This window comes from Littorina saxatilis, unplaced genomic scaffold (genome assembly GCF_037325665.1).
Source record: "Littorina saxatilis isolate snail1 unplaced genomic scaffold, US_GU_Lsax_2.0 scaffold_555, whole genome shotgun sequence".
In the NCBI taxonomy this organism is placed as follows: domain Eukaryota; kingdom Metazoa; phylum Mollusca; class Gastropoda; order Littorinimorpha; family Littorinidae; genus Littorina; species Littorina saxatilis.
The window spans coordinates 33,304-46,863 of NW_027125972.1; the positions used below are offsets into that span (position 1 = coordinate 33,304).

The 13,560-nt window shown below is 42.6% G+C and overlaps 1 protein-coding gene and 1 long non-coding RNA gene across 2 annotated transcripts in view; one reads left to right on the forward strand and one right to left on the reverse strand.

The window, feature by feature from the left end:
• Positions 1-245: 245 nt before the first annotated feature.
• The window catches only part of LOC138954418 (NXPE family member 3-like), a 36,750-nt gene continuing 23,435 nt past the window's right edge, over positions 246-13,560 (reverse strand). The window contains exons 2-5 of the mRNA XM_070326274.1: positions 9,644-9,711; positions 8,870-9,023; positions 8,241-8,373; positions 246-1,497 (exon numbers count right to left, since the gene is read on the reverse strand). Coding sequence (XP_070182375.1) covers positions 985-1,497; positions 8,241-8,373; positions 8,870-9,023; positions 9,644-9,711 — 868 coding nt within the window. The 3' untranslated portion in view covers positions 246-984. The remainder of the gene's footprint in view (positions 1,498-8,240; positions 8,374-8,869; positions 9,024-9,643; positions 9,712-13,560) is intronic.
• LOC138954419 (uncharacterized) lies at positions 12,088-13,063 on the forward strand. Its single transcript, XR_011451830.1, has 2 exons — positions 12,088-12,428; positions 12,747-13,063. It is a non-coding gene; the product is annotated as an uncharacterized lncRNA (long non-coding RNA).

The following is a 13,560-nucleotide window of genomic DNA, read 5'->3' on the forward strand; positions in this document are numbered from 1 at the left end:
GACACTCAGATTTTCCAGTTTGAACGTTCATGGCAGCACCCAAACGACACTCAGATTTTCCAGTTTGAACGTTCATGGCATCACCCAAACGACACTTATATTATCTCCCTTTGAACGCTCATGGCAGTACCCAAACGACACTTATATTATCTCCCTTTTAACGCTCATGGCAGCACCCAAACGACACTTATATTATCTCCCTTTGAACGCTCGTGGCAGCACCCAAACGACACTCATAGTAGGGAGATTTAAAAAACGAAACGTCGGGACGTTTCGTTTTGAAGTTGTGGTAAACGTCATCATTTCGGGGGTCTCTCGCTGGAAAGGTGAAGGTCAACTGAAACGGAACGTGGAACGTCAAAACGCAGTCACGTTTTCCACCCCCAAAAAACGAACAATATTTCGTCAACTTTTGTGAGTATTTTTGCACACTAACAGTTTTATTTGTTGGCCATTTTATGCATTGCTAGATTCATCAACCCTTCCACAGTCTTTCAGCGCTGAGAATGTGTTCATTGGAGGTAGACAACTGTTGTGAACTGAAATATTTTGAAGGGTGCTGATCCTGGTACATTTATCCAACTTCATGGTGAGAAAGCAAATGGCGAAGCAGAAGTAGGTCATCGCATCGAATTTTTATTCTGGCTTCGTATGTGATTTTGTATAAACAAAGTCTGTGTGATTTATTTGGACTGAAAATAATCAAAGTATGCCCGATTCTGGACCACCTCCTAGGGTTTTTTTTCCATTCTGATCGAGGACAGACGTGATAATTTCACTTGAAGATTTATCGCCCTTCCTTCATTCCGAAACGAAACGTGAATACATCTAAATCTTGTCTGCGGCCTATGCCGTCTCGTTTCACGTTCCGTTTCGCGGGGTGACTCATTCACCAAACGAAACGAGCTGCAAAACGAAACGTGCTGTCTTTTAAATCTCCCTAGTATCTCCCTTTGAACGTTCATGGCAGCACCCACATGACGCCTACATGTTTCCCTCACAAAAATAACCAAACAGCACTTTAAGCAGCTCCTTCGTCAAACTAGGCGCGGGGTGTACGGGCACGCTCTCAGCGGCCACAGTCACATCCCACAAGTCTAGGAACCACACCTTGTCCTCAAGCCCAACAAACTCTTCCTTCCACACCTCAGTGTACGCCGCCACGACTTCGTCTCCGATGACTGTCTTGCCAACGTTGCGCGACTGGTAACTGGCGTGAGGCGCCCGGATGATGACCTTCACGTTGGGGTGCAGCTGCACGAACTGTTCAAGGGTTCGGCGTGCTTCGCGTACCCGCTGGCGGTACACGTGCAGGGAATAAGTAGTGAAGTGTCGGTAGTAGTGGAGGACGAACACGGCCTTCCCTCCCGGTGGCGTGTGGTGGAGGAGTTTATCCAGTGCCTGTGGGAGGGAGACAGTAACCAGGTCGGTGTGAGTGCCCGGAGAGAAGGGCATCGCATGGGAACAGAATATGAGAGTCGAGCTGAGGTTGTAATTCTGAAAACAGAGACATAACCATGGGAGTAGAGCTCTGATTGTGGTTCTGAAAACAAAGGCATAAACATGAGAGTAGAGCTCTGGTTGTGGTTCTGAAAACAGGGACATAAACATGAGAGTAGAGTTCTGGTTGTGGTTCTGAAAACAGGGACATAAACATGAGAGTAGAGTTCTGGTTGTGGTTCTGAAAACAGGGACATAAACATGAGAGTAGAGCTCTGGTTGTGGTTCTGAAAACAGGGACATAAACATGAGAGTAGAGTTCTGGTTGTAGTTCTGAAAACAGGGACATAAACATGAGAGTAGAGTTCTGGTTGTGGTTTTGAAAACAGGGACATAAAAATGAGAGTAGAGCTCTGGTTGTGGTTCTAAAAACAGGGACATAAATGTGGTGAGTGAGAGAAATCTGTATTGACATTGTGTGACTGTGTCAATAGAATTATAATTTCTAGCGCCTGTATTGCGTCATAGGCTGTTATCGTTTGAATATTCCTGAATGGGGAATACTAAGTCTTAGTTTTGTTCTTAATAAGTTAAATTAGTTTAGATCGTATTGATAAAAGAATGTTTGGGGTGGCGACGCATAATCAAGCAGCGTCATATAGGACCCTCTCCCCCCTTCCCCTTTTCCCGACTAAAATGAGTAAAAGTTGTAATGAACTCGGCCAAGGTTGAAACAAACGCGCACTTGTGGCCTGGACTGGCAGAGAAAAACATGTCAAGCCTTGCCGGCCTTTGGATGAATTATGCATTTGTGAAGTGAAAAAGTGTGTGTTGGTGTGTACCAATTGGAGTGATGGAGTGTGTGTTGGCTGGATGTCCTGGAACCGAATGCTGTTGTGAACCAGGGAGTGTTTCGTGTACAGAGATGATGTAGACCAGGTGAGAATAGACCTTTTGTTATCGGTACACCTTCTTTGGAATTGGCACAATAATTTGATTGTTCTTTAGTCATGTAAATGTGTTGGAATTAGATCTCAGCAAGCACAGAAAGTTGGTCCCCTCTCGGACCAATATTGGATTTGGCTAAATGGTCTGTTGTTTTGTCTGGAAATTGACAGCTGTAATAAAATGATGTGTAACTAACAACAGAAGAGAAGGCCAACGATAAGATTGAGAAAACCAAACATGCATGATGTAATACTGGAACTTGAATAATTGTAACTGTGGTTCCGGTTATGATGACTGTGTGAGATGATACTTTGATATGAATTGTCGCTTCGGTAATTACTGACTTTGCTTTTACTTTTTGTTTTCCCAGCCGAGCGGACTCTTGGTGGGATAGCGTGTTTATCATAGCGTGTTTATCATAGCGTGTTTTATCATAGCGTGTTTACTACCGTGTTTTAGAGCACACACCAGTGACTTTATAGTGTTGTGGCAACAGAACTTTTCCGTAGTAGAGATTTGCCTCAAGCTACTTCTGAGTTGAGTGCGGAGTATGTGTTTCCACCTTTTTCAGACTAAGTGTTGAAAGTGTTTATTGAAAAGTAGCATTAGTCTGACGAACCTATTTTTAACTTTTATTTTAAATGCTTGGTGATTGTGTGCGTGAGTGTTATGCAATAAAGAGGACAGAGAACATCATTCAATGTATTCATCAAACTTTTTATTGTTTGTGTATTCTCTCCCTCTCTGCTTCTTGTAATTGCCAACACCCGCATGCGCTCCACCACATAAACATGAGAGTAGAGCTCTGGTTGTGGTTCTGAAAACAGGGACATAAACATGAGAGTAGAGCTCTGGTTGTGGTTCTGAAAACAGGGACATAAACATGAGAGTAGAGCTCTGGTTGTGGTTCTGAAAACAGGAACATAAATATGAGAGTAAAGCTCTGGTTGTAGTGCTGAAAACAGGGACATAAACATGAGAGTAGAGTTCTGGTTGTGGTTCTGAAAACAGGAACATGAACATGAGAGTAGAGCTCTGGTTGTGGTTCTGAAAACAGGAACATGAACATGAGAGTAGAGTTCTGGTTGTAGTTCTGAAAACAGGGACATTCACATGAGAGTAGAGCTGAGGTTGTGGTTCTGAAAACAGGGACATAAACTTGAGAGTAGATCTCTGGTTGTGGTTCTGAAAACAGAGAAATAAACATGAGAGTAGAGCTCTGGTTGTAGTTCTGAAAACAGGGACATAAACATGAGAGTAGAGCTCTGGTTGTGGTTCTGAAAACAGGGATATAAACATGAGAGTAGAGCTCTGGTTGTGGTTCTGAAAACAGGGACATAAACATGAGAGTAGAGCTCTGGTTGTAGTTCTGAAAACAGGGACATAAACATGAGAGTAGAGCTCTGGTTGTGGTTCTGAAAACAGGGATATAAACATGAGAGTAGAGTTCTGGTTGTAGTTCCCTAAAACAGGGACATAAACATGCGAGTAGAGCTCTGGTTGTGGTTCTGAAAACAGGGACATAAACATGAGAGTAGAGCTCTGGTTGTGGTTCTGAAAACAGGGACATAAACATGAGAGTAGAGCTCTGGTTGTAGTTCTCTAAAACAGGGACATAAACATGCGAGTAGAGTTCTGGTTGTAGTTCTCTAAAACAGGGATATAAACATGAGAGTAGAGTTCTGGTTGTAGTTCCCTAAAACAGGGACATAAACATGCGAGTAGAGCTCTGGTTGTGGTTCTGAAAACAGGGACATAAACATGAGAGTAGAGCTCTGGTTGTGGTTCTGAAAACAGGGACACAAACATGAGAATAGAGCTCTGGTTGTAGTTCTGAAAATAGGGATATAAACATGACAGTAGAGCTCTGGTTGTGGTTCTGTAAACTGAGACATAAAAATGAGAGTAGAGCTCTGGTTGTGGTTCTGTAAACTGACAAGGACATAAACATGAGAGTAGAGCTCTGGTTGTGGTTCTGAAAACAGGGATATAAATATTAGAGTAGAGCTGAGGTTGTGGTTCTGAAAACAGAGACATAAATATGAGAGTATTGCTCTAGTTGTAGTCCTGAAAACAGGGTCATAAACATGACAGTAGAGCTCTGGTTGTGGTTCTAAAAACAGGAACATGAACATGAGAGTAGAGCTCTGGTTGTGGTTCTGAAAACAGGGACATAAACATTAGAGTAGAGCTCTGGTTGTGGTTCTGAAAACAGGGATATAAACATGAGAGTAGAGCTCTGGTTGTGGTTCTGAAAACAGGGACATAAACATGAGAGTAGAGCTCTGGTTGTGGTTCTGAAAACAGGGATATAAACATGAGAGTAGAGCTCTGGTTGTGGTTCTAAAAACAGGAACATGAACATGAGAGTAGAGCTCTGGTTGTGGTTCTGAAAACAGGAACATGAACGTGAGAGTAGAGCTCTGGTTGTGGTTCTGAAAACAGGGATATAAACATGAGAGTAGAGCTCTGGTTGTGGTTCTGAAAACAGGAACATGAACATGAGAGTAGAGCTCTGGTTGTGGTTCTGAAAACAGGAACACAAACATGAGAGTAGAGCTCTGGTTGTGGTTCTGAAAACAGGGACATAAACATAGAGCTCTGGTTGTGGTTCTGAAAACAGGGACTTAAACATAGAGCTCTGGTTGTGGTTCTGAAAACAGGGATATAAACATGATAGTAGAGCTCTGGTTGTGGTTCTGAAAACAGGGATATAAACATGATAGTAGAGCTCTGGTTGTGGTTCTGAAAACAGGGACTTAAACATAGAGCTCTGGTTGTGGTTCTGAAAACAGGGACATAAATACGAGAGTAGAGCTGAGGTTGTGGTTCTGAAAACAGAGACATAAACATGAGAGTATTGCTCTGGTTGTAGTTCTGAAAACAGGGACATAAACATTAGAGTAGAGCTCTGGTTGTGGTTCTGAAAACAGGGACATAAACATGAGAGTAGTGCTCTGGTTGTGGTTCTGAAAACAGGGACATAAACATGAGAGTAGAGCTCTGGTTGTGGTTCTAAAAACAGGGACATGCATAAACATGAGAGTAGAGCTCTGGTTGTAGTTCTGAAAACAGGGACATACACATGAGAGTGGATATCAGGTTGTGGTTCTGAAACAGGGACATACACATGAGAGTGGAGATCAGGTTGTGGTTCTGAAACAGGGACATACCTGTGATCTTGATGTTTTTCCATCACATTTGCTGATTGAATGTTTGGACACAGTGTTACCTCACATTACCTCCGTCATGAATAGTTCAATTCTCTCTGGCACTTTCCCGTCTGTCATGAAACAAGCTCTTGTCAACCCCCTGATAAAGAAATCATCCCTCGACCGCAATGATTTAAAGAACTACAGACCAGTTTCGAACTTGTCGTTTCTTTCAAAGATCTTGGAAAGACTGGTCTTGCTGCAACTTAATGCCCACCTCTCATCAAACAATCTTCTCAGCAGCTTCCAATCGGCTTATAGACCTGCCCACAGCAATGAAACTGCTTTGTTGAAAATTGTGAACGACCTTCTGATGGCTCTCAATAACGGTAAAGTGTCTGTTCTCACGCTTCTCGATTTGTCCGCTGCGTTCGACACCATTGACCACTCAATTATGACAGCCCGCCTTGAGGCAACTTTTGGCATCACAGGTTCTGCACTGTCCTGGTTTGAATCCTATCTCTCGGATAGGATTCAAACAGTCGTGGTAAACGGCATCAGTTCAGAATCCACAGTCCTTCAGTTCGGTGTTCCTCAGGGATCCGTGTTGAGTCCAGTCCTTTTTGTTTTGTACATGAACCCCCTCTTTAACCTCGTCAAACAGTATCATATCGATCACCACGCCTTTGCAGACGACAACCAGTTGTACAAAGACAGTGAGATTGATCAAATTGATACCACTGTGAGTGAAATGGAAGACTGTGTTGTTGCTGTAAAGGCGTGGATGACGGCTAACAAACTACAGCTAAACGACTCGAAAACTGAATCCATGCTTGTCAGGTCCCAGTACAGATCTTTCCCCGAAAATTCTTTGCCTTCTTGCATTTATGTCGGCGATAGCGACGTCAACTTTGTCTCTTCTGTGACTAATCTTGGCGTTACCTTCGACCACTTCCTCAACCTTTCCCAGCACGTCCAAAACATCCGCACAATTGCGTACAGTAACGTAAGGAAAATCAGTTCTATCCGCCACTATCTTACCCCCCAAGCCGCTCAAACTCTAGCCTGTTCTCTAGTTCTATCCAGAATAGACTATTGCAACAGCCTGTTCTATGGCTGTGATCAAAAACTTGTCGAGTCACTCCAAAAGGTACAAAACTCTGCCGCCAAATTGATATATCGTTCTAAGAAGTTTGATCATGTCACACCACTTCTTCGTTCCCTTCATTGGCTTCCCGTGTCCGCTCGTATCAGATACAAGCTTGCTTGTATCTGTTTCTCTGCCAAATTTGAAGATGGCCCTAAATACCCCAAGGAACTGCTCGTCACATATGACAATCCCTCTGACTACAACCTCCGCTCACGCGCTGACAGTCGCAAACTGGAAACTCTCGAGCGAAGCTTGCCTTCTTTTGGAAATCGCTCGTTTGCTTCTGCGGCTGCCATTGTCTGGAATTCTCTCCCTTCCTCCGTTCGCCATTCTGCTTCTAAGGACTCTTTCCGCAGTTCCCTTAAAACGCATCTTTTTCGCGAATCATTGTAAACTGTCCTTGCCATCTTTATAGGCTGTTAGAGGTGAAGTTAGATTTGTTGTTTGAATGTGTCTTTTTTTTTTGTGTGTATAGTTGCTTCAGCTTTGATTGAGCTATAGGGTTGTGTATGAAATTTGCATTTAGTCTTTCTTTTTCTTGCTGAGTGTATGTACAGTCTAGAGAGGAGACGGACATGGTGTGAGCTTGTCCAGGGGGGTATATGAACATCTCAGTGGCAGGGGGATGGAAGCACTTGTTAATGAGTGGGAGTGTGTATGCGCGTGGTGTGCACGAGGATGTATGCACGTGAGTGATATTTGTAAATGTGTATTATTATAATATCATCTTTGTATTTATATTATTGAAATTGTTATATCTCGATGTACAGCGCTAAGAGCATAGTTAAATTTGTGAAGCGGCGCTATATAAGCTATCTTTATTACATACACATGAGAGTGGAGATCAGGTTGTGGTTCTGAAACAGGGACATAAACATGAGAATGGAGATCAGGCTGTGGTTCTGAAACAGGGACATAAACATGAGTGGAAATCAGGTTGTGGTTCTGAAACAGGGACATAAACATGAGAGTGGAGATCAGGTTGTGGTTCTGAAACAGGGACATACACATGAGAGTGGAGATCAGGTTGTGGTTCTGAAACAGGGACATAAACATGAGAGTGGAGATCAGGCTGTGGTTCTGAAACAGGGACATACACATGAGAGTGGAGATCAGGCTGTGGTTCTGAAACAGGGACATAAACATGAGAGTGGAGATCAGGCTGTAGTTCTTGGTCTTCTTCTTTGTTCATGGGTTGACACTCCCACGTACACTCATGTTTTCGCATGAGAGGGTTTTTACATGTATGATAATTTTTACTCCGCCATTCAGGCAGCAATACGCATTTTCTGGGGAAAGGTTATAGTTGTGAAAACAAAGACACTTTGGTTGCCTACTGCAGCAACACTACACATTGACTTTGTTGTTCTTTGTTAGCGAGTTATTCGTGTGGTCTTTGTTCCCTGTGATTTTAAATATTTACATATTCACAATTGCGGACATGTCAATAATAAACCAGGACTACATATAAATCAAGGGGAGGGGAGTGAAGTTACAAAACGAAACAGTGGGATTTAGATAGATTGTGCATCTAACATAAGTACAGTCACCTGACATAGACGAGGGGCATGCCAGGCTCCCTCCTGGTGAACATATGAGCAGGGTAGGAAGCGGTGGATCGCATCCCACCAAAAACGTTGGTTGGAGTCGCCCTGCAGGACCAGTGTGGTGTTCCGCATGCAGCTGCTAATATATCACACGGGTAACATAAGTCTCAGTCAGTATATCACACGGGTAATGTAATTAGTCTCCCGAGTAATATAAGTCTCAGTCAGTATATTAAACGGATAATATAAGTCTCAGTCAGTATATATCACACGGGTAGTATAAGTCACAGTCACTATATCACAAGCGGGGTAACATAAGTCCGAGTCAATATATCACACGTACTCCACACAGCATTTGAACATCCATAATTCAAACGTGTTTTTATAAGCGTCCGTAGTACCATTTATCAAGTTTACCAATACGTACAAATGCTTCTTTCAATGTTTACTGATAAAAACTATAATCATGTGTCCAAAGACTGGATGCGCTTGCAAGGAAAAGTAGTCTAGAAATTTTTCTCGGCGTATTTTTTTCTACTGCCGGTACTGCTCGTATTATAAACAATCATGCGTACAACATATACGGCAAAATCGTATGGGTCCCCAGGCCTGCAACACATAGAGCCACGTACTTTAGAACACGTTGACGTGTGAGGTCCGGCAGGGAACAGGTATCGGATTGCCACGTCCCGTTCTGAAACCAGCCTGTGCGAGAGGATGTGTACCATGTCTCTCTGCGGGGGATGGACCAGCACGGGCGGAGAGCAGGAGGTTTCTTCCTTGTACCTACAAAACACACACACACACACACACACACGCATGCACGCACACACACACATAAACACACACACACACACACACGCGCACACGCACGCATTCAGGCACACACACACACACACACGTACACACACACACACACACACACAAAGAAAAACACGCAAACGCACACGCACACATACAATCACACACACAAAGAAAAATAAGCAAGCGCACACACACACACCCTCACTGACACACCACAAACACGCAAACGCGCGTGCATACACACACACACACACACACACACACACACACACACACACAAACACACACACACTGACTTACGCGCAAACTCAGACACACTGACACTCTCACAGACATGCACATTCGCCTAACTGACATCATGAATTACGCGTTCCTGGCAGTTTTTAACAACAAATTTGCCTATGAAACTAATCTGAGCAAAATCAATGCTTGTGATGGTGTGAATTATCCAGCACGGAGGCAATTTGACTTTTTCAAAACAAATAATATTTAACAGAGAATGTTTTCAGCGGCTGCGCAAATTATAAAATCAGTTGGGCAAAGGAATAAGACCATGCAGAGCCCAGTATAAGACGCACTGGCCTATTGGAAGCGTTGCTTACCCTCCTTGACATTTATGGAAATATTGTTGGAAATCAACCGGAGAGATAGCGTCACATTTTTGCAGCATCTGGAACAGTTGAAAAAACAACCGGGAAAATTGTCAGTCGTATCATTGGGTCGACGTAGCTGTAAAAGTGCTGTGTGTGTGTGTGTGTGTGTGTGTGTGTGTATGTGTGTGTGTGTGCGCGCACGTGCGTGTTTGCTTGCTTGCGTGCGTGTGTGTGTGTGTGTCAGTGTGTGTGTTCGTGCGTGCGTGCGTGCGTGGGTGCGCAGTGTGTGTGTGTGTGTATGTGTGTGTGTGTGTGTGTGTGTGTGTGTGTGTGCGTGTGCGTACGTGCGTGCGTGTCTGTGTTTGTGATTCAACATCTATGAACTGAAACTTTCGTGTTTTGTTTTTAGAACGTTACTAGTCTCTTTGTTTTAAATTTGGTTTTTTGTTTCCACAGTTGTATGAATCTTGAATTGTAGCACATTTCAGTACCATTGTCACTTCCATAGTCAAATTTTGACTTAATGTAAAATTAGAGGCTGATGTGATGCAAGACGAAAGGCAGTATTTAACAAGTCGCGTGAAGCGATATAAAAACATTTTGTCAAGTTCAACACTGCAAACCAATCATCGCCGAGACTACATTCAGATAGTCTCGGCGAACCATATCGAAGACCAGGATATCCTTGGCATTCGATGTCAGTAATCCAACAAAATAAGGGCACACATTTGTGGCCCACAAACTGCAAATGTGCCTCACAAATGTTTGGGCTTATTTTTGTGGGGCACATTTTGGTTTTGTGGGCCACAAACTGTATTTGTGGAGCGTAAAATAAAAAATAAGGACAAATATTTCAATGGTGGGGCTTAAACAGCGTTTTTGCCCCAAAAACGATTGTGGGGTCTATTTTTCCCTCCATATTTTGGACGTTGAGCGTGGTTTGTCAGACCTATAGCGTTTCGGTTATTAGTCAAGTTACAAAATGGCGGTTCAAGGCAAGGAGCGAAGGAAAGAATCTCCAATGATGTTTGCTAATGCGAGAGAATTGGGACGGGCGAACCTTTGCATAACCAGAGGTAAGTTTCCATGTTTCGTTTTATACTTAGAGTGGGTCTTTGCGAGTATGTGTTGCAACATGTGTCACTCCGCTCACTGTCATGCACTGACAGTGTCAGTGCACAGGCGGAGGTATTCTCGTCCACTGGACTACTACTAGTACTATCACTGTGGTCAGTGTCAGTCTCACTGACAACAACATTGGATGTACCTGTACGTGTATGTATGTATCCTTGCCTTACGTCAGGTACGAAGATAGTTGCACTGTACAGGGATTTCCTCATTAATGTGAAGAAGAAGAAGAAGAGTACCACTGCCACGTTTTTGCAACCTCTTTTTGACCCAATTCGAGATGCATGAGTCATAATATTTAAAAATAAAATAAAAATTTAAAGATTGAATCCAACTTCCAAGACAGTGAATAAAAAATCAAAGCTAGTGCTGGTCAAATGTTTTAATGCTAGAATTAAAAATAGATAACCTTCTCGGAATATAATTGCAAGCAGGTTGGACTTGGAGGCTAGTTCAAGAATCAAATTGCTGACTTACCCAGGCTGGCCATGGTTACAGTGCGTTTCTTTGAAAGGCAATCAATGGTTCTACTGCTCAGCTAGTACTCACCATTTTGAAAGTGATGTTCCCATGATTGGTACTTCAAGGCGCAGTAAGCCTCCCGTAAACCATCACAGATACGGTCAGGCTTTTACACACAGTACAAACACCCTTTCATTTAAACACTCACCGATTGAGAACATCCTAGGTGCCCTCCGTAAAGAGCAAACAATGTTCAAAGAATTTTTTTGTTGCGTGGTTTATCTTACCCCTGAGCCATCGTGAACCCGTGTGATCCAGTTTCCCTTTTTCACAATGTAGTCGTCAGTTAGTCATTTGAATGCGACTCGATGTGAGCTTATCTACAATAGCACGTTTTTATGCACGAAAAAAACGGCTGTTGTTCAAAAGAACTCTAGCGATGGCTTTTGACTGTTGAGAGGAACGGCGATATGCATAAACCGTCGTCTGCTACGACCCTTGCGTGACCCTGCTTTCGGGCTTTTCCTTTTTCAAACTTTCACAACTTCGAATTCTACTGATCTTGTCTTGATGAAAAAAGAATTCTTTTATGATTAAAGAATGTTTGTGTAACAAGCTGTCAATTTATTATTTAGATTTTAAAAGTTAGGTCTAGCACAAAAAAGCACCACGGTCAAAAAACATTCTGATAATCATCGATCCACGGCTATGGCCAGTTTACATCGATAGAATGAGACCCGAAGGGAAGTAACTCATTTTTGACCTGAGTTCAGGATGGGTCCAAAAAGTGTTCGAGACAATCTGCAAAATTAATTCTTTAAAAATTGCTCGCTCTTTACGTAGGGCACTGTCAGATATGACATTTATGGGTTTTATGTATGAACATGTATGTAATATGAGTACTTAATTAATGATAAAATGATGCTGTTATTAGTATGCATTAATTGACAGAAGTAGACTCGTATCGCGAAAAACATTATTATTGATTCGCATGCCTGTTGGACCATGATTATGGGGCCTGTACTGTTACCTGTAGAGCCGAGTCTCCACGCACTCACGTGCAACAGGTGAAAAACCTGAATGTCCATGTTTTTGTAAGGTGAGCTGTTAGACTTGTGTCGCCAGTCACCTAAGCTGTTAGCTTCACTTGCCCATTGAACATGTAAGCGGCAAGTCGGGGAAGATTCTTTGCTCGCGTGCTCAGGTAAACTATTTTTCATGATATGTTTTCGCTAAGGAACACTAGTATGTTTATGAATAGGCATTCTTAATATTCGCTGCTATGTTAACTTAAGTGTTCATTGTACTAGTTCTTAATCTGGATATTCTGAATAGTTGTTTAATGTGTGGATAAATAACTCGGACATGGATGGGAATTGATATTAGTATTGACAGTAGTTATTTAAGAATTCGTGTGTGTGTGGTTGAATGTAGAGTGTAATTACAGCCCAGGGTGAATGATGAGTGAATTGGTGTGTGTGTTATGCCTATGGAAATACTGACTCAAGAATTACTTTCACAGGAGTCTTCCCAGAGACAGAAGACGGAATTCGCGAGAGCTTGTTTGACCATTCAAGCAGACGCATGAAGAGATGAAGATGCACGAAGCAGAGCGACGTGATCTTAACCGGACTATAATGGACCACGCCAGGAGTCGCCGCGTCGGCTGGGTGATGGAGAAACAGAGATGAACTACACTACGCTGTTCTGGTGATGGGGTAACACATTAATTTACTCATCTAGAACCCTGGGCGTATTGTGTATATGTGTGTGTGAATCCTGAACGTTTGATATATGTACATGCTTTACCAGTGAGCTATATAAACATATTGAGCTCCACGTATTTTCTTTTATTGTTGGAATGAATCGGAGGAGAATAACGAATGCGTATAAATGAAATAGTAGCCTTCTGACTGACAGTCGGTATTGTAGATAATTCATTCCTGACAATTGGTGACCCCGTTTTCTCCAGTGTATGTGTCTTTAACAGATTGTAGACTGTTAACGCACACTTTTTGAAGATTTTTTCATTGTATGTTGTTTGCTTGACTACGTGTGTAAGCATATCTGTAGGCACGCATTTTGTGAAGAATGTTGTTACAGTGGTGAAGTGTTTTCATTAAGTAACTTTTACAGTATAGTGGTTTTGTATATATATTATCACCATGAGTGACGATTGGGATTTGTGGATGTCTCGAGGGAAAGAGCTAGGTCTTAAAGACAAAGACTTAACCGGTTTTGTCCGTGAACAGCAAAACATTGCTAGAGATGAACGGAAAGAAAAAAGAGAGGCAGAAAGTGCTCGACTAGAAGTGCATGCAAAGCGAGAGACAGAA